A 27,642-nucleotide genomic window follows, 5' to 3' on the forward strand; every position below is an offset into this window, starting at 1 on the left:
GACAAGAGTAAATAAACACTTAAAGTCATAATAGGTTTTCATACAAGATGGGGAGCAAAGGAAGTTTCAAGGCGAAGAATGAAACCACGAGTCTCTAAGGAAGAACATTCTGGACAAGGGACACCCGAGTGCGGAATAACATGGTGTGCCTGGGAGCCAGCAGAAGCCGGTGAACGGGGACCAGGGCACGGAGGAGGCAGGCAAGGCAGAGGCTGGATGGTGTAGGGTCCCGGAGAACACGGGAAGGGATTTGCGATTTGTTCTACATACGAGGGGAACCTCTGGAGATTTGCTGCTCTGTGGAGAGTGAGTAGTGGAGGGGCAGGGGTGGCAGCTGGGAAAACAAAATGACCGCAGAAGTTCAAGGAGGAGGCTGGGGTAGCCGTGGAGTCGGGGAGAGATGGGTGGGCTGGGGTCAAAAATCGTAGGTAGAACCAGCAGGACTTGCTGGTGGGTGATGGGGGCGCGCAGAGAGTTGCTGGTGACTAGGGTTCCCCGTGGCTTGCGCATCAAGCTTCCCATGTGGCCCTGTTAAGCTTGAGTTGCCTGTAAGGCGTCCAAGGGGAGGTCACGGTCGGCAAGTGGGTGCCCAAGTCTGAGCCCAGCGAGGGGCCGCTCACGTCTGCCTGGCAGTGGTCAGGTGGAGCAGTTCCTCGGGACACTTTGAGAGCCTGTGGGGGGCCCAGCCCTGCGGGATGTGGTTCCTGGCGTAGTGTGTGTTTAATAATGGCCTTTGGAAACGAAGCAAGATGACGGCATGACTGAGTCACACAGAGGAAGCGGGGATGGGGATGCAGCTGCATTAGATACAGCAGCATTTCTGTGCCACCGAGGGGGTTGCGTATACTTGGTGTTCATGGAAAGGCTTGACCCTCGTGGTCTTTGATAGTGTAAGGGGAGGTACCCTTTCCCCCAGGGGACCAGCTGGGGGCTGCACAGTTGTACCGTCTTAGTCCCATGCTGCCGGGAGCTTGCCTTTGTGAAAACTTGAAAAATACCTCTTGGGAACCTACTATATGCGAGGCACTGTAGGAGACACCAAATAAGAGTCGACTTAGGCAAAACCAACAAGGTATGAACCTTGTAGGGCAAAGGGTGTTGGGTGCTGTGAGGAAAGTGGGAGATGCTTCTAGCCCGCAGAGGGGGCATGGGGAGGGTGGAGCTCATGGGTCCTTCATGGGAAGGATGGCACTGCTGACTGGTTGGGGTGCAGGAGGGGCACGGCTGGCGGGGAAGAGCCGGCAGGGAGGCACGCAGGCAAAGGCTTGGGGTACATCACAAAGGGACCAGTGCCCTGCACTGTGGGGATACTAGCAGGCTAATAATGAAAAGATGAGCCTGCAGGAGGTCTCAAATGGACGCCGTGCTGAGAAGCTTCAGCCGCATCCTGCAGGCTGCAGGAGCCCTCCGGGGCCTGGAAGATGAGGCGTGATGTACCCCAGGTGGAGTGTTCAGATGGCGGTGGTGACGGCGGGGGGAGGTGGGGTGACCAACAGGGGTGCTTCTCAGTGTTCTGGCCGAAGGGATGAGACCAGGACCTGGGCCATGGGAGTAGAGAGGACCAGGTGGATGCAGGAGAGTTGCAGGGGTGTGGCTGGAGGATTTGGAATGGGCGAGCTGCAGAAGGGTAACAGTGGTGATGACCATCATTTATGATGTTACGCCGTGTTCCTGTTCTCAGGGCTGTAGAAGTTTTCTCCTTTTTAATCTCCACAACAAACCTTGTAGGTACTACATGTAGTTTGGGGGAGTTAGCATTATTATCCCCATTTTACAGATGAGGAATCAGAGTCACAGAGGTCAACTGGCATGAGGCTACACTGGGGAAGGGTCAGAGCTGGGATTCAGAACCCAGGCGTTCACTCCAGAGCCTGTGCTCTTAACTGCTGGCCCCAGATCCAAGGTTTGATTCCTGGATGGAGGAATAGATGGAGACACGGGTGGAGGGGCATGTTTTCCAGAGACTGGGACAGACACCCTGATTCAGAAGACGTCATTCAGAGGGCGTACGACACCACAGAGAAGAAATACTGATGGTCAGGGCAAGCAAAGGGCCCTGGGCCCTTTGCGACCCGAGAGGCAGTGTGGTACCTGCACGGTCCATGTGACCCCCATCCTGGTGCAGGCGGCAGGGTCCCCCCCACCAAGTCCTGTGTGTCCAGTGTCCATAGCATCAGGCCCACAGGCAGATGACACACTGTTCTGTAGGACTGTTGTGCCCCTTCCACAGCACTGGTCCCTGCCTTTCTGGGCCTTGGTGACGCGCTTTCTGTAGGACTGCCTTAGGTTTGCTTGTGCAAAAGAAGTCAGAGTTTTCCTGAGATGAAGCCAGACTCTGGCTCCCCTGAGCAGCTGGTGCCATGAACCTGAAAGCTTCCATCTCCAAGGAAAATCTTCTTTTTGTTTTCTTTTTGGTAACGTCTACTTCCCGAGATGCAAACCTGCCAAGTGGACGGCAGCGGCCCCTCTCCCTGGTAATTTGACGGTGTCTGTTTAGTGGGTGCCCTGGAGGCAGTACCCTAAAACCTCTCCACTTACAATGTTATTTCTTCTATTTCTTCTGACTTCCGGGTCAGCCTGCATCTCAAAAAACACTCTTTTGAGAGCTTCGGGGAAACGTGGAGCCGCAAAATGCAAGCGTCTGCATTATGCTGGGTCCTCATCCCTCTCTGGCTACTGCTCGTTTTTTTCTGTCGAATAAGCAAAAGCCAGAGCACATTTATTCTTGGGGATGGGATCTCACATGAAACTGCGTGGTAATTGTTTCCTTTTGCTGTTGTCAATATGTTTCTGTTCCGTTCATTGAACTTTGTGCTCGGCTCCTACCATCTCACATGTCACATCTAGGTTATTTTTCCGTTTGCCGTTTCTGAAGTGGCATCCTTTCCCCCCCAGGTCTTGATGAGGGGGAGCGTTTATGCGCCCGTTCTTGCGTGCGTGCGCGCACATGTGTGTGTGTGTGTGTGTGTGTGTGTGTGTGCGTGCGCACGCTGCAGAAGAGGGGGCTGGGAGGAGACAGGGAGAGCCATTTGGGATCTGCTTGGAGGGAGGCCTCCCCTGTGCCTGGACTTGGTCAAAGAACTCACACTCCTGCTGCTTCTGCTTTGGGGAAGCCCCTGAACTCAGAAGTGATCGATTCTGATGTATATCCAGGGTGGGGTATAATTAGCCGTCTTGATTTCACGTCATTATGGCCTGAAGCCCCGCCAGCCCCTCCTGCTGTTTGTGTATGTTTAAGTGGTCAGTTCCTGTCTTGGCGTCCGCCTGGGCCCTTGACCATGGGGCCCTGAGCAAGTCTCACCTCCAAGCATCCGTCTCCTTACCTGGGGGATTTGGGTCACGGGGGCGGTAAGTCACACAGCACTTCTCAGGTCCGGTGCGGTGCTGCCGCTTTTCCTTCCTGCTGCCTTCCCGAGGGACACAGGGTCACCCTGGGGAGGCAGGGGGTTGGTTCCAGCCTCCCAGCTCCGGGGCAGATCATTCAACCTCAGAGACCTCACCTCCTCCCCTGAAAAGGGGACGTAGCCATCTTCCATGTTGCTCAGCCAGGCTGAGGGGGGGCGAGCAGAGGTGAGAGCCCAGGACCTCAGGGCTGGAGGGGTTGGGATATTGTGAGGCTCAGCCTTTTCTCTGGAAGCTGGGGGCCGAGGCTCAGAGGAGGGAGGGGCTCGCCCCTGGTTCCAGCCGCCAGCAGCGCGTGGGCGGTGCGCTGTGCCGTTTGGGGTTCGCCTTGCCGCTCTGCCCGAGGGCTCACCTGTCCGTTAGGTCCTGAACATATGTGGTGCTGCGCCTCCCCGCGCGTGGTGCTGGATGGACAGATGGCCCTTCTCCCACCATATGCTCTGGCCTGTTACGGTGTCATGGCGCCAGGGCTAAGGAGGCGCTCTGTTGCGGAGCTGGGCACTCGCCTTGCTTCCACATCTCCGCACTCCTCCCTCCCTGTGCTTGCTCTTTCCATACCTGGCCCAATGCTCAGCTTGATGCCAGGGATGCACAGAGAGAGGTATGAGGGGAGGCACCCCGCCCCGCCCCGGGCAGCCATTGTGCTGGAGCATCACCGGCCAGGTCAGCACTGGCGGGTGGGAGAAGGGTCCAAGGCTGGTGAGTGGTCAGAAGGTCAGAGCCGCTGCAGAGTGTTAGGTGGGGGTCAGGGCGGGGCTGGCCAGCCTGGAGGAGGAGGTGGGCGTCAGCGGGGACCTGAAGGCCCTGGGTGGGATTGAGAATGGTGCAAAGGGGGAAGAGGAAGGTTTCTTGGGTGGGTGGGGTGCTGTGAGACAGGCATGGAGACTGGTGTGGAGGGTGCAGTGAAGGACCCGAGGGCCCCGGCCGAGGAGTGGGGAGGCTCTGGCCAAGCACGTTTTATGTTCAGGGCTGGGTCTCAGTGTCAGTGATTGGGCGGCACGTGTCTGATTAGATTTAGCTCGTCTGATGCGGCGATCACGATCGTTACTTTGGCTCAGAGCATTGCTGAGAACCTGACTCTACCTGTCACTGCCGCTTGCTCACCTGCCCGAGGATGGAAGGGACTGGAGGGAGGCGGGGGACTTCCCGAGCCTCCCGTCGCTAGGAGCCCGGTGGAAGGGGGGCCCTTGGGATCCAAGGAGAGGAGGCAGGGAGCCCAGTCCTGCTTTGGATTCACTGCGACCCCTGCTGGGTCACAGAGCCACTTCCCGCCCGCCGCCTGCCTGCCTGCCTGCCTCGGCCCACCTCCTGTCGAGCTGGCTTTCTGCTTATCTTAATTTATTGATGAAAACTTGTTTTACGGTCCAGAGCACAGACGCAGCAGCTCCCTGCCAAAAGAAAGCATGCTCGCCAATCGGGAAAGCGAGCTGCCTCCCGGAGATGGGTGGCTGGGGAAGGGAGGGTGGGGCGGCCGTGAGGGACGCGCATCTGGCCTGACTGTGCGGCGGCCTGGATGGGGGGGGGGGCCCGCGGGGCTGGGGGCTGGGAGCTGGGGGCGCGGGGCTGCCGCCTGGGCGGGAACCCTGGCTAACAGCCGCTCTGCCCGGTCTTAGCAGTCAGGATGAATGAGGACCGCAGGCCATAAGTACTAATAATGACCCTCGTTCATAGCTTTGTGAAGGCGCCACGCTGGGAAGTTTATTTTCATGCATCTCATTCAGTCCCAGCGACAGCTCTCTGCGGTAGGAACCATGAATTCCCCATTTAAAAAACAAGCCCTGGAAAGTCATTTTCTGAGATTCCCCCCCCCCCCTCCGGCTGGTCCATGAGGGCTCCGTGAACTTGAACCGAGGCCAGAGCCGTCTGTAGCCCCGACCCAGACCTCCCACTGGCCCTGTGCTCTTCTGTGTGGTGGCTGCCTGTCCGGCTGGTCTTGCTGGTCCAGCTGGGTGTCCTGCTCCTGGGTGGCCGTGGTCAGCATGGTGCCCGGCTCAGGGCAGGTACTGGGGCCCCTGTGGAGGGACTGGGCTGAGGGGCGTCAGGAGTGGGGGTCAGGCCTCCCTGTCGCTCCTTTCTAAAGACAGGAAGTTCTCCGGGTCGCTTCTGAGCGTTCCTCTGAAGCTCCCTCTCCTGGTGGGTCACAAGTGGATGTCCCCATGAGGCTGCTCACCACGCCGGGCGGGGATGGGCCTTCGAAAGATGGGGCCGGGGGCCCCGCGAGCTGCAGCGGCCTCATCTATAATGTGGGGTAGCGAGTCCAAGGGTCTGTGGGGAGCGTGTGGGGTGGCGCGTGTGAAAGCCCCCTCCAGAAAAACGTGGCGCGGGGGGGTGGTGCAGGGCGGGGAATCGTTTCCACAAGCTCCTCTGGTTGTGGAAATAGAGGCACAGTAAGAAGGTCCACCAAGCCCCGAAGTATTTTATGTTGTTCCTTCTTGCTTCTTTGTGGAGAGGTATAGCCAACAAATTTTGCAACTCTGGTGAAATCAGCAAAGTGGGCAGTGCAGGTTGGCTGGACGTCTGCCCCCAACACATGTGCACTCCGTGCGCCCCTCCCTGCGGGGGGCACCCCTAACGATTGGTCCTCGCCTCTACCCGCCCAGCCGGCACGCAGGACAGACCACCTGCCTCTCCTTCCAGCTGGGGTGTGTCTCCGGCCCCTGCGCTCCTTCCCGCCTCCCTTGACTCAGACGGGGCTACAGTGGAGAATGTTAATAAAATGAAGTTTGGGGGTTTTGTTTGTTTGTTTGTCTGAGGCGTAGAGAGGCTTCAGTCAAAGGATTGGAGTCGCATCAGACCGGGTTAAAATCTAGCTCAGATGAGACACTTAACCTCTGATCCTTGGTTTTCTCATTTGCAAAGTCGGGGGAAACAGTAGGAACTACCTTGTCTGTTTTTTTAAAATTATTTTAAAAATTTTTATTGGAGTATAGTTGCTTTACAATGTTGTGTTAGTTTCTACTGTACAGCAAAGTGAATCAGTTATACGAGTATATATATTTAGAGCCCCTCTTTTTTGGATTTCCTTCCCATTTAGGTCACCACAGAGCATTGAGTAGAGTTCCCTGTGCTCTGCAGTAGGTTCTCACTAGCTATCTATTTTATACATAGTATCAATAGTGTATATATGTCAATCCCAATCTCCCAGTTTATCCCCCCTTAGTATCCATACGTTTGTTCTCTACGTCTGTGTCTCTATTTCTGCCCTGCAAACCGGTTCATCTGCACCATTTTTCTAGGTCCCACATATATGCATTAATATATGATATTTGTTTTTCTCTTTCTGACTTACTTCACTCTGTATGACAGTCTCTGGGTCTATCCACGTCTCTGCAAATGGCACTATTTCATTCCTTTTTATGTCTGAGTAATATTCCATTGTATCTATGTACCACATCTCCTTTATCCATTCATCTGTTGATGGACATTTACCTTGCTTCCGCGTCCTGGCTCTTGTAAATAGTGCTGCAATGAACAGTGGGGTGCATGTGTCTTTTGGAATTATGGTGTTCTCAGGGTATATGCCCAGGAGTGGGATTGCTGGGTCGAATGGTAGCTCTACTTTTAGTTTTTTAAGGAACCTCCATACTGTTCTCCATAGTGGCTGTATCCATTGACATTCCCACCAACAGTGTAGGAGGGTTCCCTTTCCTCCACACCCTCTCCAGCTTTTACTGTTTGTAGATCCCTTGTCTCCTGGCGTGGGTTAGCGGTCAGTAGATGCTTAGCTTCCTCATCGGTGTTCTTCACATCATCATTGTCACCCTCGTCACCACCGTCACTGTCACCATCCCTGCTTTCCCCACCCTCTTAGTCTACAGGTGGGTCCCAGACACGCTGTACGCAGCTGGCCTTCCCCTCTCCAAGCATGGACATGTCCAGGGACCCGTTTCTGATGTATTGGGGATGCCCTAGGTCTAAGCAGTGGGGTCTGGTGGGTCAGAACATGGTTTCCAGAGGCAGATTTCCTGGGTTCCTTCACCACCTAACCTCTCTGTGCCTTCACCCTTCCAGGTGTAGAACGGGAGGACGAACATGACCTCCCCCTGACCTCCCCCTGTCCCCACCATTGGGTTGGGAGGATTAAGTGCGGCAGATGGGGCAAAGCACTCAGAACCACGGGCACATGGTTGGTGTCCCTGGCAACACAGCTTCGGAGGGGTAGTGAAGGCAGGGAAGGCGCTGGGTGGGTGAGGGCCAGGCATGAAGCTCCTCCCTGAATGAGCTCCGTGACCTTGGGCGCGCTCGCCTGCCAGGCCGTGGCCCGGCTGCTTTCAGCGAGTGACCTGAATGGCAGTGGGCACATCGAAGAGTAGAAGGCGGGCCAGGGTCTCCCGTTCTACCCAATGACAGAGTCGGCCCAGGGCCGGGGCGAGGAGGGGGTCTCAGGCTGACACGTGAAGTTGGTACAGAGACCATCTCTGGCAGAGGAACCCAAACTTAACCAGCCTGTGTCCCCCACAAAACATGTCAGAAATGTCAAATCCCGACGTGGGTGGACACGGCTCCTGGCTGGTGGTATAAATAATCCGGCTCTGGGCAGAGCATCCCTGGAGAGAGGACCAATCATGTTGGCCACGTCCGAGGCTTATAGCCAAAGTGTGTGGGGGCGGCTGTCCTGGGGCCAGAGATGGAGCTGGCTGTCCCCCACGATCCTTCCCGCTGTCTACACATGTAATCAGGGAGTGTTATTTGCTGAGCTCAAGCCAGGGAAGACCATGCTCTTTACATTATTAAAGGGCCTCCGTTCTGTGACAGCCTGAATGCGGGCAGCCCTGACGAATGAGAGGCACCCAGAAGTGGACGTATTTTCATGGCGTGACTCTTCTTCCTCTCTAGGGGGGCTGGGGGCACCTTTCCTCAAACAGGGAGAATGATCCCCACCCCCTCCCCGTTCTGTAGGGTGAGTTATAGTCTCCCAGATCATTGGAGCTCTTTGCCAGAAAGATGTGATGTGAATTCAAGGTATCCCCTGCATTTTCCAAGGAGTCTGAATAATAGCACAGTACCTTGTACGATATTTATATTCCGAGGAACACAAAGGGCTCGGCAGGCATCAGCCTATCCATCCTCTCCGTGTCCCCGAGTGCTGGGGAGGTATTTTTTTCTCCCTCAGTCTTTCAGCGGAGACACATCCCAGAAAGGCGGCTGGACCATTGCCGTCCCCTGGGGCTCCATGTCCAGAGATGCGGGCTGTGGACAGTTCTGCTTTCTCAGGGAAGCCCAGGTGGCCCCAGTTTCAACGTGAACCTTGAAGATAGGTTTCTGAACCCCACCCCTGACTCCCAGGGCAGCCCCAGCTTCATGGATTATTCTGTGCTTTGACGCTGTCAAGCGTACCTTTCTCCCCAGATGCACAAAATAAAACAAATGCAGGAAGGGAAAAAATATGCCTGTGGTGGGAAAATCCTTTCTCCAGACTCCTCTGACAAGTATTCTGAGTCCTTGGCGCTTTTCCCTCCCAGCTTACCGTGACCTTGGGGGTTCAGACAGTGCCTCTCGCTGTGGTCCAGGCTGGCTCCCCGTGGCTCCTTCCCGGCTCCAGAGCCGTGGTGCTTGGGGCGCAGGTGATGAGGGCTCCGTGCACACCCCTGCCCCAGCACAGAGCACCCATTCTTGCACTAGCGCCTGCCCAAGACTTGCTGGTCTTGGGTGGCCCGAGGCTCTAAGCTGTGTCAAGTGCTGACGAGTTCTGGAGCGTGGGGTCACCTTCCCCCGACTCTCCCAGCGAAGGGTAGTCCTCCCACTGGCTCAGGGGACAGAAGCCTCCGGTGGAGCCAGGACAGCCGACTGTCTCCTCCGTCTGAGAAGCTCTTCCCTGAGCCTGCCCGCTGCTGTTTTAGCCCATCTCCTCTCCTGTATAGAGCAGGGGTGGAAAACAGCTGTGTGCTCTCCCGAGGGGAGCAGCGCCCTGCCATCCAGGGGCTCCATCCTCGTGCAGCGAGCTCGGGAGCCCTGGGTCACAATGCTCCCCTTGCGTCCCGTCTCCCCTGCACCCGCCCCACCCCACCCCAGCTTGAACAGGAAGCACGTGCAGCTCTGCCAGCCTGGTGGGCCCGCCCTGGAAGGGCCGCACGGTTAGCCTGGGTCAGTGTGGACAGACCGATGAGTGATCACGCCCCCTTTGCAAGGCTGGCAGGGGCTTCGTAGCACCCCCAGCCCCTTGGCCTCCCGACCACACATCCATCTGTGGTCCATCTGGGCCTGTTCCCTGGGCCCCCGGGGGCTCTGAGCTGCTTTCCACCTCCTTGCCTTTCCGTCTCCCCACCGGGTGAGCAGGCCTGAGGTCAGTCCGAGACTGAGGTGCCGTGGCTGGTACCTGAGAAGGTCGATTTGGGCCCTGCTGTCCGACGTGAGGAGCCCAGGTGGCCTGGGAGCTGGGCTGCAGGTACAGGTAGGGGAGGTGAGCCCTGTTGCCCTGCAAGCCTTTCTCCCAGACAGGAACGGTGTGGAAGTCCAGAGTTTTAAAGGGGCCGTGCTGGGAGAGCCCAAGGTAGACCCCCTTCCCCAGTTCTAGTCCTTGCCCTTTGCTCCCTGGGCATCAGCTGTCGTGGAGACTGGGCCTGCTGTTGGCACCCCTGCCCTGGCCTTTGAGGCCCAGGGACAGACACAGGGCTTGCCACCCTGCAGTCCCACAGATGCCTTGGTTGGTGGGAGCCCCTAGGCAGGGCAGATGCCCTCCATACTGAGGCCAGGCCAGGAAGCCCAAACAGGTGGGCAGTGCTTCAGCAAAGCCAGTCTCCTCCCTTGCCTCCACTGGGGTCAGAGGATGCCAGGCCCTTTGTGCAGCCAGCTTGGGGCCAAGGCTGCGGTACCTGCATTCACGCCTACCCAGGACCCTAACTGACTGGAGGGAGGAAGGGCTGGCCTCAGTGTCTCAAGAGGGGTCTCCCCTGTCTCCGCTTTTTCATCCCCAGCACTTTTAAGAGTCTTAGACAGCAAGAGGTATTGTAGCAGGAGCCCCTCTCAACCGATAGGGTATGCCAGTGAATCGGGGGGCGCGGTTCCCATGTGCCCGATGTCCCTGCAAAGTTCGCTGGAGAGAAGTGGGCTCGGGAAGCATGTAACTTAAGAGCTTTATTAACGCCAGAGACTCAACAGCTCCCAAGTACACATCCCTGAAGCTTGGCCGCATTTAAATGCTCTCCCCTAGAACCATCTTCGATAGACAAATAACCACATCCTGCAATAATCAAAATGTATCTGGGTTTTAGATATGCAAATGCTTTATGTCGTGTTTATTTGGAGGAAAATTCGGCTCGGAAATATGGGTGTGATCTCCCTGTCACCTCTGTAAGCTGATGATATTGGAGGCTGTGAAGCTGTGAAGAAATTGGAGGCTTTGAGAGAGAAAGTGTGGGGTTAAAAATAGAATGGCCGAGGAATCACGCTGCTTGGCTTTGAGCCACGCTTAAGCTCAACGTGAACCACACCTGTGCTGTGGCTCCCAGCCAAGCCAGGGGCGGCACAGGCTGGATTACTAGAGGTATAGAACTCACAGTGCAGGAGGGGAGAGTGGTGTCTTGCACTCTGCGCTGGCCCCTCCGGAGCTGGAACCTAACTTTTGGTAGTGGAGAGTGACTCACAGGGGAGAGCCCTAAAAGCCCTTTGATGGGCCAGGAGAAGGTTGGGAAAGGATTTTGTTGGATACAGGCCTTCAAGAACCTCAAGTCCTGCCACACTTGATCTTGGGCTTCCCGGGCAAAACTAGGACTGACGCACATTAGCCCTGGGGAAGCGGATTCCTGAGTTAATAAGGAAGAATTCTTGGCCAATTAGAGCTGTGCAAAAAAGGAACAGAATGTGTTATTGGCTGGTGAGCACTGGGACCCCGGGGTGCTGAAGTGGAGGCTGGACCCCTGGGGCCAGGCACAGAGGAGCCCTCTCACGGGGGCCCACCCCGCTCCATACCCTGATCCTTCTGTCTCCCGGGTGGCTTTGGCAAAGCTGTCCCTGTGACTTTGTCCCTTCCATGTGGAATTGGAAGCACTGTCCGGCGGCCCCCATCTCCCTTTATGGCCCTGACATTGAATGAGCTGCAGCCCGCCTCCCCCCAAAGAGGCAACGGTGGCTGAAACATGCTGTAGCCGCCCCCTCAGTCGTCGCGCTGACACCTTTCCCCCGTCTCCGCGTGATGAAGTTCCTAGCAGCCTGCTTCTCCCAGGGCCGGGCAGGATCGTTACCAGCCAGCGCATTGGCTGTTAGATTATAGTCATTTCTGTTTGCTTTTTTATTCTCCACATCCGCTAATTTATTAAATGCTGTTAAACGTTGCACTTGGCCCTGACTCATAGGGAACACGGGGGCGTGCTGAGGCCAAGGATTTGAGGGGCTCCTGCAAAGCAAAGAGAGCGTGGGGGGCAGGGGCGCTGCAGAGACACAGAGGCCTCGGGGATAAAGTAGCCAGAGGGTGTGCTGAGCTCTGAGGGGATGGGGCAGGTAGAGAAGGCGACTTACACAGGCGAACCGGGGCTACGGGGGAACTTGGCACGGGGGTGGTGAAGAGGGTGCAAAGGGGGCCTTCTTTTTCAGGTGGGTTTGTGTGTCTGGGTATGGTCCTGTTCCCAACCCCTCCTATCTATCCCTCCATCCATCCATGCATACCTCCCTCCCTCCCTCCATCCCTCCATCCATCCATCCATGGAACAAATATTTCTGCAGTATCCAGGCATGTTCTGGGCCCCACGGTGGTAGAGAGAGGGCTGAGACGTGAACCTGGCCTGGGAGCACTGGTGTTTTCGTGGAGTTGGGCAGCGCGTCTATACAGAGGGCTAGGCAGGGATGTCCAGCCCTGGCACAGGAGGTCACCCCAGGGAGGGCCTCCCTGCACGTTGGGGAGATGGTGGCAGCTGTGGGGGGATGCAGGCAGTGGCTGCCCTTTGGCTCTAAGCAAGTGAGGGAGGAAGCTCGGGGGAGGTTGGTTCAGTGGAGGTTATGGTTTCACTCCCGGAGAACTGGGATGCTGTGTGAAAAATACATAAGGACACACGGCAGAAACATGTACTAAAACCACAAATCAATGTGGTTGCAACTGAAGATGGGGAAAATGCCATGGGGGTATTGGCTAATTACAGCAGACTTGATAAGTGAGGCCATAGCCCCCGGGCCTCAGTCTGCATGCTGTGCATCTGTTGGATGGGCCCAGGGTGATGAGGAAGATGCTGAGACTCTGAAGGGTCCTGCACCTTCTCCCTTCTGAAGAGAGAGCCTGGAGGAGGGAGACCCATGGGCATTGCCAAGGGGAGGCACTGTTCTAGGCCCTGGGGATTTAGTAACGGACAATACAGACCCAGGTCCTGGTCCCTGTAGAGAGCAGGGAGCAGACAAATGCCAAGGGTTTGTTCACGTTTGGATGGGGGTTCATTTGGAGCCCGAGTGGAAAATACTTGGAAGTGCCCTTGGTTGGGGGAGGGGCAAGGGGCAGGGAGGCTCGGTGGTCAGGGTGGCCCCTGGGCCTGCCTCTGCTTAGAGAGGAGTGCCAGCCAGGCCTGGACCGCAGCAGGGTGGCTGGTGCCTTTGGGTCGGTCAGTTGGCTGGGTCCTGTTGCTTGAGTCACCCCGCCTCACCCTGGAATTTCTTCCTGCCGTGGGGGCTTGAATCTAGCTGGTTGTGTCTGAGACAACCCTCTGCTTTGGGAAGCCAGTTTCCCCGAATGCCACCAGCTGAGCTCTCCAGCGCCGAGCTCTGGCTGTGCCCCTGCAGGCCCCGCCTCCTTCCTGTGCCAGGTACCCCGGTGTGGGGCAGCTTCCCCCTGTCCCTCCCATCCCTCCCACGCCCTCCCTCCCCCTGCTGTGGCTTCAGAGATGGCTTCCTGTCCTCTTGCCCTCCCGCCCAGCAAACCCTTTCTGCTGCCATTGCCCCCCCCCCCAGACATCAGCCCCCTAACTGCCCCTCTCCGGCCCTCACCAGCACTGTCCTCCTCCCGTGTGTGTCCCTCTCAGAGCTAGGACGCACCCCACCCTGGAGGGATACACCAGTTCTTTCTCAGGTGTCTGTCTTCTCTGGGAGTCGGTAGCTGGGGGGTGGACACCTGGCTGGGGCAGGGGGCTAGGGCAGGGGTTCTCAATCTCTCTCGGCATTTGGGGCCAGATGGCTCTTCGTTGTGTGAGGGCTGCCCTGTGCCCTGGAGGACAGTTAGCAGCGTCCCTGGCCTCTGCCCACTCAGGTGCCCGTAGCACCCTCGCCCCAAGTTGTGACAACAAAAAAGACTCGACATTGCCAGATGTCCCCTGGGAATAAAGTTGCTCTGGTGGGGACCACCGGACTGGGGTGAGAACAGCATGTCTCAGGCTTGGCTGAGCCGGGAAATTCTCTAGTCCAGATGCCACGTTTTAAAGGGCATTGGGCCTCAGAGAGGTGAAGAATCTTAGGGTCACACAGGGGAGCAGCATAATGAAGGAGGCATTTTAGGGAAAGGATTCAGGCAGGTCTATGCAGGCTGGGCTGAAAAACGGAGGCCCCAGGCAGGCAGGGGCGCATGGCCGGGACCTGGGCTTGGGGCTGAGGCAGTGGCCTGGCACCTCTCACCCGTCGGGGGCTCAGCGGGGGTGTCGCCGGGGCTCTGCATCAGATGCCGGGAAGCCAGGTCTCGGGCTGGGCCTGGCAGTGTGATACCCTAGTCTGTGAGCTGAGGGTCTGGGGGCTCTGCCGGTTTTGGGTCAGAGACGGGAGCAGAGAGTCCCTCCATCTCAGCAGGAGGCCGAGGATACGGGGGGAGCAGGGCCTCTTGGTGCCTGCAGGGCCTCCTTCAGTCAGCAGTGGCCTTTTGGGGGCGGGGACAGGGGCGGGATTTGGGTCCAGGCTGCCGGTGGAGGCTGCCCTGCTGTCCGCAGCAGGCCTTACCTGAGACATACCTGGGGCAAGGTGACCTCAGACAGGAGGTGAGAGGGAAGCAGAGGTGGGGAGCAGCTCCTCCTCCCGGCGGGCTCTGGGGAGCTGGCACAGCAGGTCAGAGGTTGGGGAGTGTGAACTCGCAGAGGTGACTGGCTCCGGAAGGTTCTGAGCTGTGGAGATTTCCCACATGGGGGCCCCTGTCCACGAGGGACACGGGGAGGGGAGGCACAAGGGGACCCTCCCGGGCCCACTCTCGGTGGGAACCGGCTGCTGGGAGGGAGCCGGACAGTCGTCCCTTGGTATCCGTGGATGCTGAGGTCCCTTATATAAAGTGGTGTGAGTACCCTGAGGACTTTTCCGGGCCCAGGGATGGTCCCTAGGGGCCTGGTGTTTCCAGCGCAGGGTGGGAGGGCGTCCTGTGGCTCCAGGGTCCCAAGGCCGGGCTCCCTACCTGTAGCGAGCGACCTAGCCTGTAGCAAGTGACCCAGCAGCAGCGGGGTCTCTTCTTTTTCTTTTTTTTTTTCAGTACTCGGGTCTCACTGTTGTGGCGTCTCCCGTTGCGGAGCACAGGCTCCGTACGCGCAGGCTCAGCGGCCATGGCTCACGGGCCCAGCCGCTCCGCGGCATGTGGGATCTTCCTGGACCGGGGCACGAACCCGTGTCCCCTGCATCGGCAGGCGGACTCTCAACCACTGCGCCACTAGGGAAGCCCGGGGTCTCCTCTTTTTCATTCCAGGGTCTGGCTTTTAGAGCCATAAATCTTCAGCATGGAGAGCATAAATTTCCAGGGTGTGATTAATGAAAGAAAACTTGAGCCGGCAGCTCAGAAAGTGACTGGATTGAGCAGAGTCAGGGACAGGTTGGAGAAGTCTCTGAGCCTCCCTGCAAACCCAGAGCCCTGACCCGGCCTGGGGCGCCACCTGGTGGTTGCGGGTGTGGGTGGCACCCAGTCCCTGGCTGAGCTGGGTGGATGCCCCGTTGGGTGGGGGGCCGCTCTGGGCCTGGGGTGCCCACACCGCGGACTCGGCCCCGTTCCAGCGGGGCTGCCGCAGGGCACGGGGCGAGGGCGGCTGTCCATGGCGTGGGGCCCCAGCAGCTGCCCTGCTCGCCGGCTCCATCTCTGCAGCCCTGGGAGCTGTCTCCGGTTTAGTGACGCGCGGGAATAGCCCCACTTCTTTCGGCATGCCCCGTCTGGACCGCCTTTCCGCCTCCTCATTTATCGAAATCCTACTCATGCGTCGAAGCCCAGCAAGCCCTTCCAAATACATCTCGAATTGGACCGTGTCTTGGCTCCTGCACAGCCTCCCGCTGGAGGTCCCTCTAGCCCCGCCTGGTCCCCTGGTCACGGCAGTGGCCTCCTTATGGCTCGCCCATCGATCGCACGTTGCCCTCCGATGCCCTATTCTCCACACAGCAGCCAGAGGGACCTACTGAAATCACAGATCACGTCCCTGTCCTGCTCCCGGGCTTCCCATCCCATCAAGACCACCACCATTTTCTCTCCCGATGCCTGCGAGGTCCCACCCGCCGGTCCCCCGCCACTGTCACTCTGTCACCTCCGGTCCCTGGCTGGCCAGGCTCCCCCCACCCAGGGCTTTGCACTGCTGTTTCCTCTAGAACATTCTTCCCCCGCTTATTTGCGTGCTTATTTACTTCCCCTCTTGTGGGTTCCTCCTCAAGTGCCACCTTCCCGAGGGGCCTTCCCTGCCCCCTGCCCCCGCACTCCCTCTCCTGACTGTTTTTCTTCGCGGCACCTGGAAGCCTGTCGTGTGCTTGCTTGCGTGTCCCCTCTTCCCCAGGGCGGGTCTCTGCCGGCGCCGTTGCCACCGTTGCTCCGTGCTCAGAGCAGGGCCCGGCTTTCACGAGCAGGAGCTCCATTCCGGTTCGTGGAGCAGATGAAGGAGGAAGTCGTCTCCTTGGGCAGCCTCTGCCGGTGCCTGGCCTTCCCGCTGTCCTCCTGCGCCTGGCCGCCTGGCCCTCGCTGACACGTGTCCGCTCCCCGGAGCGGGGGCAGCTCGAGAGTGGAGACGGGCTTGCATCCTGGGGGGCGCAGCATGGCGCCCGGCTCGGGACCTGTCTCCCGGAGGCCGGCGCCTGGCCCTGGTCACCCTCTTCACGGGCCTTCTTTCTTTTCAAGTCTCACAACGGTCCAGAAGGGGGTGGTAGTGTCTCATTCCCCACCTGCCCCGTGCACGTGCCTGAGGGGCTGCCCCCTCCCCCTGGCACCTGAACTCTGTGCCACTTACTTGGCCCCGTGCACACGGCCTGGGGTGGATGCTGCCCTCCCCTGGCTCCCGTCTGGTCTGAGCCGAGGCCCTGGGAAGGCAGGTCCCTAACGCGGCTGTGGCTCCTCTGTGCTGTAGGTTCTCGGTCAATACCTGTCGACCGACTGACTAGCTCCTGAGACCCCGCAGACATCCTTGAGCCCCTGGAGGGAGCGGGGGGGTGTCAGCTTATGGAGTGTAAAACGAGGCTGCTGTGGAGACCTGCAGCCCGGGGAATGGGAGAGTGCAGCCCCGGGCATCGCAGCCCCAGGGGTGCCGTGGAGCGGAGTGGGTTCCAGCGGGGGCGGCTACTGCTCCCTGGGGTGGATGCTGAGGCCATGGCGGACCCATGCCCTGCACGTCGGCCAGCCCCTCAGCCAGGCCAGGGAGCCCCTTCCTGTTTCCATCTGCGTGAAATTTGTTCTTCCAGCTCCTGAGGACCATGGGCAAGTGGCCCTTCCGGTCAGGGCAGCGGGACCCGGTCACTGCAGGGTCTGGCTCTGAGAAACTGGCTCGGGGGTTCCCTCCCAAACCCCTCACTTGCTTCCATGGCCATGTGGCCCCTCCCCGCCTCCCTCCCGAGCGCCAGGCCCTCCTCTGCTGAGTGGGACCCCCATGGCCGTGCACGTGCAGCTAGGACCTTCCGTGCTTGTCACGTGCTTTCCCTGTGCCTTGTTTAATTTGTCCTCATTGATGTGACCCTCCGAGCTTCGAGAAGCTGGTGCCGTTTGACGCGTAGAGGCTGGGGGCTTTGTGCAGGTCACACCACCCAGCTGTACCCTGTCCGTGTCTCATGGTTGGGGCCGGGGGCCGTGGGGGCAGTGGGGGGACACACAGTCCTTTGAGTCCTGTGGAGACGGGTACCAGAGCGATGCCGGGCTAACAGGCTTCCCTTTCTCTCCAGCTCTGTGGCTGTGGACTGCTTGGAGTGGGCATTTGGCTCTCCGTGTCCCAAGGCAATTTTGCCACCTTCTCCCCCAGCTTCCCATCGCTGTCTGCAGCCAACCTCGTCATCGCCATAGGCACCATCGTCATGGTGACGGGCTTCCTCGGCTGCCTGGGGGCCATCAAGGAGAACAGGTGCCTCCTCCTGAGTGTAAGTTGGACCCCAGAGCCCCAGCCCTCTGAACGCTGGATCGCCCTGCATTTGAGCCCCTGAGCCCCCTGGGTGCCCAGCCTGAGCCCGGAGAAGTAGCTCCTAGAAGGGTCTTTGCCTGACCCCACCCCTCTTCCTCGTGATTGGCTGCCCCTGCCCTAGGTGCCCCTCCCACTCCTTGACTGGTGTCTGCCTCATCTCCCTGCCCTCCCCATCTGGGAGTCCTCAGGAGCCGTGGCCTCTCCCGTACCTGGGGAATCCTGTCTAGGTGTTACCTGTCCCGTTTGCACCCCGTCCCCGGCCATGACCGCTGCCACGTGCCCACGCCTGGACCTTCTCTTTCCAGTTTTTCATCGTCCTGTTGATCATCCTCCTGGCGGAGCTGATCTTAATTATCCTCTTCTTTGTCTACATGGACAAGGTAAGCCTTCCAGGAGGGGAGGGGGTGTATGGAATTTCCTTGCCCCTGGGGTTGGGTCTGGGAAGCCGGAGGAAAAGCAGTGACAGTTTGTACTTGTGAGGAGAGGAGAACTAAGAAGGGCCCAGAGGAGGGGTTTTGGTGGGGGGCTTATTACCTGTGTCGTCTTAGGAAGTGGAGTCCTCTAATGACCCAGGGATGCCATGGACGGCCTCTGGCGCAGAGAGCTCCCTGTCACTGGGAGTGTTCAAACACAGTTGTGGGGAAGGGATGCAGAGCTCACTAGGTGCCTGGGCTGGGTGATAGGAGGATAACCTATTGGTAACACAGGGGAACCTTCCAGGTGACAGTGCGTAGGGCTCACAGTGGAGGCAGCTGTGCTTCCACGTCCAGAGACCTTTGGGGACAGACAGCTGCTCCCAGGCTGCACTGGGGGTTCAGGAGGGTGGAGCGGGGACCCCTGGTGACCCCGCCAGGCTGGACAGTTCCCTGCAAAGTTGGGACACTTCTTCTGGGACCACCAGGAATGATTGGCCAAGCGCGGGCTTCGGGCTCGGTGGGCCCTTTGGGTGCGTTGTACCCAGAGCCATGTTACCATCTTCTCCTTGGGTCCTGAGGGAGGCGCCCGGGCCACGCTGAGAGGGAGAGGCACTCTTAGGATTTGTAACAGGAGTTCCTTTGCGTCTCTGAAAAGGAGGCACGAGTAATACTGCGAGATCCCTGCGGGCCAGCCTTGTTCTCAGCTCCTTATAGGAGTCCTTTCCTTTAACTCTCACAACAACCCCAGAGGTAGATGTTATTTTCCAACTTCACAGACAAAGCAGAGGTGGGCCCACGCTCGGGATGGCTGATGTGCACCCTGCGGTTCCCAGGGTGTGTCCCGACAGGGGTAGCGTTAGGGGGTGTCGTGGCCTGGGGGAAGGGTGGCCTGGCGGGGCTGGTCCTGGGACCAGGGTAGCTGAGGGGCTTGGGCTGAACCCGCCTCCGCGTCACAGCTCTGGCCCGAAGAGCTCGGCTCTCCAGGGTCACCGCCCTGCCCCCAGCGGGCCTCCCCGGCCCCGGAGAGCTGTGGCCATCTGTCCTGGCCGACCTGGGAGAGCTGGGGAGCGGGGCGGCCTCCTGCTCACCCCCAACCTGAGCCTGCCCTCACCTGCCAGGTGAACGAGAATGCCAGGAAGGACCTGAAGGAAGGCCTGCTGCTGTACAACTCGGAGAACAACGTGGGGCTTAAGAACGCCTGGAACATCATCCAGGCCGAGGTGCGGGGCCGTGCAGGGCAGGGGGGCGGGGCCTGGGCCTTAGACTCTGGGACCCCGCTGGGCACCCCGGCCTTCTGGGTCAGACACCATGCGGCAGCCGCAGAGGGGTGAGGGGGTCGGGGAGGACGGCGAGCAGGGCCTGGACGTGGCCTGCAGCTGCGGGGCCCAGGGAGCTGGGAAGGACGGATGATCGACAGGGCGTCTCGTCCAAGCCCTTCCTTTCTGGAGCTTTGGCACGAGCAGCAACTTATTTTAGCAACACGGTTGCCTCCCTTGTCATGACTCAGGAGGTTCTGTTCTAAGAGGAAATGAGTCAGCACAGCCCGAGGGCGCAGGGTGCTACAGGATCCACAAAGCCAAGAGCCAGGGGGAGGGTGGGCGAGCGGAGGGCTGAGCGCCCTGCCCAGTGCCCTGCGCCCAGCACCCAGCTCAGAGGGCAGGCGACATTGCCTTCTCCTCATCCAGCCTCCAGGAAGGAGCGATCACTTCCTCCCCTGGGCCCGGCTGAGGCCCAAAGAAGGGACGAGAAGGCTGAACTACAGGCGGCAACTCCCCTGGGGGCCGGGGAAGCCCAAGGGGGACGCCGGCTGTGGCCCGTCTGACCCTGTGCCCTTCCCCCTGCAGATGCGGTGCTGTGGTGTCACCGACTACACAGACTGGTACCCTGTGCTGGGGGAGAACACGGTTCCTGACCGCTGCTGCATGGAGAACTCCCAGGGCTGTGGGCGCAACAGCAGCGCTCCCGTGTGGAGGACGGTGAGGCTGCACCCCACCCCACCCCAGGGGTCCGTGCGGTGGACAGCCTGGGGACGGTGGCCCCGGCCACCAAGGAGGTGGCTTAATGTGGGACGGGCGGGGATGCACAGGCCTGAAGCCAGAAGGCAGGTGGGAAATGGGGGATCTGGGCCCACATCTGGGGGCATCGGAGGTCGGGGAGAATGGGGTCCGGGGCTGTGTGGCGGGGCCTTGTAGGCGGAGCCCCTGGGGGAGGTGCTCGAAGACAAGAGGCCCGGGGCTGGGGGCAGGGGCAGGGGCAGGGGCGCAGTGAGGGTCACGCCAGCGCCTGAAGCTGTGGTCCTCGCTCCCCAGGGCTGCTACGAAAAGGTGAAGATGTGGTTTGATGACAATAAGCACGTGCTCGGCACGGTGGGGATGTGCATCCTGATCATGCAGGTAAGGGGGTCGTCCAGCCTCACGCAGCCCAGCCCGAAAGCCTGAGGGAGAGACCACCGATGGGTGGCCCCGCCCCTCCCCGACCGGGCTGCTCCCCCGGGGCCTGTGCGAGCCTGCAGGGCGCTGCTGTGTCATTGTCACATCCCTCTGAGCCTTGGGCCTGTGCTGGCATCGCAGGACGCCCCCATGGGTTTGCTTGTGACATGCCTGTCCCCACAGCATGGGGACGTTTACCCTGTGACTGAACTGAACGCCGGTGAGTCCTCAGGCATCAGCTGTGAGCGAGGCCTACAGGCGGCCTCCGCGGGGTCTGTCGCATCCCGTGGGATACGTGTGACCTGGCAAGTGGCTTAGCTGCTGTGCCTCCGTTTACACATCCGTGTAGTGGGCGTGATCATGGGCCACTTCTTAGCGTTACGTGAGTTTAATACCCGAAACGTCGCACAGAGGAGGTGCTCGGGAAGGGCTTGCTGCCCTCAGCCAGCGTTTCGCGGGCGGCTGTGCTGTGCAAGGCCCAGCGTGGGTGACGGAGGGGGACTCAGAGGAGCCCCCGGCTCCCTCCTTGAGGAGAAGGCTGACATGGTGAGAACAGGAGCCCCCGGCCTTTCTGGGGGAGCATTATGGGCTCCCCCCTTGCCCACTTGTGTGTAACTCCTACCCTTGGTGACCACCTGACCCTGACTGGTCCGTCTACGGGAAGATGAGCATCCTGCACGAAGTCCCCTTTCTTCCCTAAACCCCGCGGGCCTGACCATGTCTGATCATCTGCGAGCCTCCAAGCTTGGCAGACAAGCCACTGTCCCTGCTCAGGGCTCTGACTTAAGACGGGCTCACGGGAGCAAGGGTCTCTCTGGTGCCGAGAGTGGGGCTCGGCTCGGGGCTGCCTGCAGCCAGGCCTGGACCGGGACGCCGGGGCCAGGCTGGGCCCCTCGGTCTCCAAGGTCACGGGCAGACCTTGAGTGTCAGTGCCGCGGGAAGTACGGTGTCCTTGGCCGCGCGATCCGCGGCGAGTGCCGGTGCCCAGGAGGCCGCAGGCTGGCTTCCTGCACATTCTGCTCCGCTCGGGATCGGGGGGCTGAGGGGACCCAGGTGAGTGGTAACGTGCTCCCAGCGGAGCAGCGGTCAGACGCCACGCCGTGTACCCCAGGACCCCGTGGAAATGAGGCGGGGGGCTGTCAGTGTCCTGCCGCTCCCCCCACGCCCCCAGCTCCCCGCCGGCTGCCAGTTAGGGTCAGGTCCTGTCCTCACCGCAGCGACTGAAACAGCAGTTTTCTGGGCCTCGAAGCTCGGTGACGTCCCGCACGGACAGTCCGAGCAGCCGAAGTCCCCACCTACGGCCTCCTCTTTTCTGCATCGTTCTCACTCCGCCAGCATCTGCATCCTGCAGGGGGCTGCCTCACGCGCTCTGGGTGCCCGTGGCCCCCAGCTGAGGCCCCTTGCCCGTGTCTTTCAGATTCTGGGCATGGCCTTCTCCATGACCCTCTTCCAGCACATCCACCGGACTGGGAAAAAATACGACGCCTGAGCGGGCCGGCCGAACGCCCCGGCCCCGCGGACACTGCGCCAGGGGAGAGGCCTTCAGCTTGTGTCGCCTGCCCGCACCCTCCAGACTGCTGACCCCTGCGCCCGCCGCCCCGGCCCACCTTCCCCGCCACCCGCTGCAGCCTTCTCGGCGGGCGGAGGCCAGGGAGGAGGAGGCGCAGAGACCTCGGGGTGCCGGGGCGCCCGGATTCCTGTGTATTTGCCAAAGAAGACAGGGTGGGCGGGGGGTGTGCTCTGGGAGCCCCCCGGCACCGGTGCGTTTCTGCCCTGTCCTTCCTCCGCTGACACTTTGTCCCCGCGTGGCGTGGGGCGGGAGGCGCAGGGCTCCCTCCCGGTGGAGAGACTGCCCGGCGGAGGCCCCGGTGCCTCTGGCCACCCGGAGAGCGGGTGCGCGGACGCGGGCGGGGCTGACCGTCTCCCGGCCGGGCCCCTGGAAACATCTCGCCCAGGCTTTTTATACCTTACAGTGTAACTTTTCTATTTTATTTTACTCTGATTATGATTATTCAGGAATACTATCTCTTGGATAAGTTTAGGGTTAGCTTTCTGATTTATAACTTTTTACTGCGTTGATTTCTGTAACGGTTTGATTTTCTTTCTGAGGGTGGGGACAGGCGGGGACAGGAAGTGTCCGCCCGGATTCTGTCAGGACAGACCTCTGTGCACACTCAGGAGGCTCTCGCCAGGATGCACTGAGGGTCGGGGAGCAGGGAGCCTGGCAGGGGCAGGGGAGATGGAGGCACAGGAGGCCGCGTGGGGCCGAGGCCTGCAGGGTGCAGCGTGTGCCGAGGCCCAGGCCGCGTGAGAGGCCAGGGCCGGGGGTCCTCTGGGGGCTGCGGGTGCTTTGCTGGGAACGAGGCTGAGCGGTTGTGGGTCCTTACACGTCACTGATGAGCAGCTCTTTTTCCCTTCTTCCTCCCTCCTGCCCTCTGTGGGCCCGGGAGGCTCCCCTTCCACCCCTGCGGGCATTCCCGCGACAGGTTCTGCAAACAAGTTATTTCACAGACATTCCTGCTAGAAACTCTTGGACAAATACCTCTCTAGTTCACATGCTGCTCACTCTCACATTGCTTCTGGAAGGGGAAGCGGTCCTTCCGTGGAGCTGCTCAGACAGCAGCAGAGGACCCACGACCACCAGAGGGGAGGGCGGAGCCGTGATCGGTCCAGCCAGAGTCACTCCGGCTGCTGACTCCCTGCTAGGAGGGAGGGAGGGATGTCCACCCGGCTCCCAGGACCCTCATCTCCTTCCTTGGGGTTCATTGATGCTGGGGTGACTGGTGATCCCATCCTCTGCGACCCCAAGGAAGAGTACCGAAGACCCAAGAGAGGTCAGATGGGATCCTGTTACAGTAGCCCCAGGACAAAGCAGCCTGAGTCAGGGCCTGGAGATGGACAGTTGGGGGGCATCTGACTGCAGCAAGGTGCCCCGACTAGGGTTCATGCTGGTCTAAGCAAGTTGTGCAGTTAAAAAAATAAGTCAAGAATGCATGGGGCTGAGCTTGGAAAGGTTTCCCCACCAGCTGGCACTTCCCCAGGTGGGCCTCGCCTGGGCACTGCCTTTGTTCTGCACTGTTTGGATGGGGGCCCTGACCTCCCGGGGGGCCCTGTCTCCTCCCCAGCCTCCGCCTGTCTGTTCCGAGAGCTGAGACCTGGCCACCCAGCCAGCAACCCCCTTCTCCCCTTAAGTACAAGACGGTTGGGACCAGGAGTACAGAGCTTTTGGTGTGCTCAGGAGTCGAGCTTCGGGGTGCGGGGGAGCAGAGAGTAGGGTGCTCTCGGCGAGTTGGGCAGAGTAGAGACCACCTCCTGAGACGGGAGTGGGGGTGCTCACGGGAAAGCTTGTGCGCAGGGCCGTGGGTGGAGGCCACAGGGGACCGGCCCTCCCCACCCTCTGGCCCTGCCTTCCTGGGAAGGAGCTTCAGCCACCTCCCGGGAGCCCAGGTCTGCAGAGCCCAGAGAGGATGCACCACCATTCCACTGCGAGGGACCCTCCACAAACAAGCATTCGAGTGGCACAGTGGGACTGCTGCATAATGGGTTTGTCTTGGGGGGGTTGTTTACACCTATCAATGCAATGTAAAAGTTTTGTTAAAATCAACAGCAAAAGCCTAGCACCTTGGTGGTGTGTGGCCTCGCTGGCATCTTATGTTTCTGGAGCTTCAAGGGGCGTCCTCTGGCCCTGGGGCCCTTGCCTCCGGCTCCCTCCTCCCGCCAGCCCCTGCCCCGTCTGTCTGTCCACAGAGCCTTGTCCACAGTTCCCAAAACTGCCTTCTTGCCTGACCCTGTGCTTGGCTGTTCTGTCATTCGGCCGAGTCCACACCGGGCGGCGGGCTCCGCGCACGGGGGCGGGAGGGGGGGCTCTTTCCAGCCCCTCGCCCATCGTGCAGAGCGGTCCCCACCTCGCACAGAAGGCGGCCGTGTGATGTCAGTGATGGGGCCCAGCACCTTCTCAGTTTCTCCCGACCCTGCTCTCGTGGGCAGCACTACCTGAGTGAAACCCCTCCTTGGCGACTCCCCTGCCAAGGTCATGGTTAGCTCAGTGGGGTCTGATGCAGGCAGTTTACAGAGTTGACTCTCAAGGCCAAGGTCCTGCAGACGTCAGGGGAGTGCCTGTCTCCACTCGGCCTCTCTCTGCAGCCGTCTTGCAAGGGCGGTGAGGAGCAGGGCTGAGCACGGCCCTTGGGGACCCCAGCAGTTGCCGACCCCTGTTCCCCCGCTGGAGGCCCTCTCCTCTCTCCCCTCCAGCGTGGGCCTGTGTTGTGGCCTCTCACCCTGGAAAGGTTGCTGACCCACCCCAGACCCTCATGCAGGTGTTCTGGTTTGACTTGGACCAGATGGCCGTCCCTCCTTGCTTTGGTGGCCAAAGAGTGGTCCAGGTGGATGGAAAGGATGTTCCCGCCTCTCCGGCCCCTGCCCACCGCTGGTGGAGGTGCTAACAGCAGGGACCCAGCCAGGATGGAGCGGGGGCCGGCGCCTGAGGTTCCCCTTGCCCCTCAGCCCTTCAGGGCCGGCCTCTTGTGTTCCTGTTCTCCCATCCCCCCTCTGCCGCCATGAGGCCAAGTCCAGGCCGTGTCCTTGCCTCACCACGCTGACCGGGCCCCTCGAGGGTCAGGCCTGGGGCTTGTGCCCACACCCTGCCCGCTGGGGCAGCATGGCCGAGCGGGGGGCACGCGTGCTGGTTTCAATGCACTTTTCTGCTTGCGATGCCATATCTGTGCGCTTCCTTCATCCTGGTCCTGGCTTACGGAACGCCATGTTTTTAGCATGTTTTTAAATAAAAACTGATAATGTGTCAAAAGCACAAGCAGCCTGTCTCTTTGTGGTGTTTGTGTCCACTGAGCCATGACTGTGACTTTTCATGAGGTGTTGGTGTGAGGGACCAGCCTGCCTTGTCCACGCACAGCCCACAGCGAGGACCTCTCCTCCCCTCCTCGGGCCCAGGCTACAGATCTGCTGGGCGGGGAGGGGTCTCTGGGGTCAGGGGCCTGTCCCGGCGGCCTGAGCTGGCTGCACGAGAGGCCAGCTCCCACCTCGGTGTCTGCCACCTGCCACAGATGGCCAGTCCTGGGGTCCTGTAAGTGTGTGAGGGAGGGGCCAGGAACAAGTTATCAGAGGCCCCCAGTGGGGCGGGGCTGTCAGCTTTAGGTACAGCCTCTCCCTGGTCCCTGCGATGTTCCTGGGCTTCGTGTGGGCCTGGCGTCTCTCCCAGGACTGAGGGGACCTCACCGTGTGACTTGGTCTGGGCCGCACCCACTGAGGGTGGCCCTGGGACGGCCTTGAGAGGGCAGGGAGCACCCATCAGCATGAGATGGTCGGCGGGGATGGAGGGTGGCATTAGAGCCACTAGAGCCCTGATCTGCCGGCTAGCTGCAGCGGGAGGCTCCCAGCTCCCTCGGCTGGGGTTCTGGCTTGTGGGTTTTCCTCTGCTGTCATTGTCACGGTGACAAGGAACAGGAGAGGGGTGGGTGGACGGGCTGGGCGGGAAGGAAGGGTAGGTACAGCACGGGGTCTCCCTGAGCCCCTCCACACGTGGAGATCTGCCCCCCTCCTCGGGGAGGCCAGGCTGGCACGAATTGTCCTGAGCACCCACCTTGGGACCCCTTCCCACGGCTGCTGTGTCCCGAAGCCCCTGGGGATTTGCTGAGGACTGAGGAGTCAGGTGAGCCTCTATAAGGTCCAGCTGAGTGGGATCCCTGGGAACCTCCCCAAGGACAGTTACCGGGGGACCTTGGGGCCGAGGGCAGGTGACCCTCCGTCATCTGCTAAGGACCAACCAAGTCACAGGAGCGTGGGTGGGGCCGCTCCTCCTGCCCGTCCTGCTCTTACTCCTGCCCCAGCCCGTGGGTGCCCCGCGGCGGTGCCCACCTGGCCCCTGGGCTGTCTGCTCCTGGGGGCATCCCGGCCGCACTGTGAGCGCTGGGTTCCTGCCAGGTGTGCTGTGAGAGGCAGCTGCCCTGGCTGGGCAGGGGTCATGGCCTGTGAGCCGGTGGGTGAGTTTAAACTTTAAGCTAAGAGCAGTGGGCGCCCGCTGAGAGGCTTGAAGCCCATGGGACCGGCTCAGCTCTGCCCTTGGCCGCCATCCCTCTGGCTACAGCGTGAGAACGAAGGGAGTTACCAGCGGGATGGGGGAAACATGACAGGGACCCACGGGAGGACCGACAAGTCTTGGTGAAGGACGAGATTTGCTGGGGGGAGAAGGAGCCTTCCTGTCATCCCCCCAGCGTGAGCCCCTCCCCTGACAGGAGAGGACTCCTGGAACCAGACGGAGGCCGCGTGGGTCTCCCGGGCTGCGAGCTTACGTGTGGGGGATGGATGGGCAGAGCTGCAGGCTGTGACTAAGTCTCTCCTTTTGTTGGTGTTGGGTCACAGCTCGTGAAGTGCCTTTGTGTGCACTATGGACCCCTCCTGACCACAGCTGTTTGATTGGCTGTCAGTCGCGCCTGGGCTTCACACTTAGAGAAACACCACGGCTGGGTGGAAAGAGCGCTGGTTCCGCAGGACTGGGTCCGGCCCCCGCGCTGCACGTGCTTGGTGTCTGTGTGAGCACTGGGTCCTCACTGAACTTGTCTTGGTTTCATCGTCTGCAAAATGCAGATAATACGTATTTTACAGATTTGCTGCAAGAACTAAATAAAATCATGTATGTAAAGACATCCAGGGCTTCCCTGGTGGCACAGTGGTTAAGAATCCGCCTGACAATACAGGGGACACGGGTTCAAGCCCTGGTCCGAGAAGATCCCACATGCCGTGGAGCAACTAAGCCCGTGCGCCACAACTACTGAGCCTGCGCTCTAGAGCCCGCGAGGCACAACTGCTGAGCCCACGTGCCGCAACTACTGAAGCCTGCGCGCCTAGAGCCCGTGCTCCGCAACAAGAGAAGCCACTGCAGTGAGAAGCCCGCGCACTGCAACAAAGAGTAGCCCCCGCTTGCCAGAACTAGAGAAAGCCCGTGCGCAGCAACGAAGACCTAACACAGCCAAAAATAAATAAAATTTTTAAAAAAGAAGACATCCAGCATGTTCTGAACCAGAGTAGGTGCTTGGCAAGAAACTGGTCAAACCTGGGGCCTCAGGAGTCCCCAAACAAGAGGTGGGACCCCAAGGAAGAGCATCCCCCTGGCTGAAAACTGGAGTTGCAAGAGAGTGATCTGGGGGGTGG

General features: G+C 60.1%; 1 protein-coding gene across 4 annotated transcripts in view; it reads left to right on the plus strand.

The window, feature by feature from the left end:
- Window positions 1-25,288, plus strand: part of TSPAN9 (tetraspanin 9) — a 180,685-nt gene extending 155,397 nt beyond the window's left edge. For all 4 annotated transcript variants that reach the window (XM_060112389.1, XM_060112388.1, XM_060112390.1 and 1 more), the window contains 6 exons: window positions 17,401-17,592; window positions 17,939-18,013; window positions 19,168-19,269; window positions 19,894-20,025; window positions 20,359-20,442; window positions 21,896-25,288. In XM_060112389.1, the coding sequence (XP_059968372.1) occupies window positions 17,401-17,592; window positions 17,939-18,013; window positions 19,168-19,269; window positions 19,894-20,025; window positions 20,359-20,442; window positions 21,896-21,967 (657 nt within the window). In that variant the 3' untranslated portion in view covers window positions 21,968-25,288. The remainder of the gene's footprint in view (window positions 1-17,400; window positions 17,593-17,938; window positions 18,014-19,167; window positions 19,270-19,893; window positions 20,026-20,358; window positions 20,443-21,895) is intronic.
- Window positions 25,289-27,642: the final 2,354 nt, after the last annotated feature.

Source organism: Mesoplodon densirostris, chromosome 11, assembly GCF_025265405.1.
Source record: "Mesoplodon densirostris isolate mMesDen1 chromosome 11, mMesDen1 primary haplotype, whole genome shotgun sequence".
NCBI classification, from domain to species: Eukaryota; Metazoa; Chordata; class Mammalia; order Artiodactyla; family Ziphiidae; genus Mesoplodon; species Mesoplodon densirostris.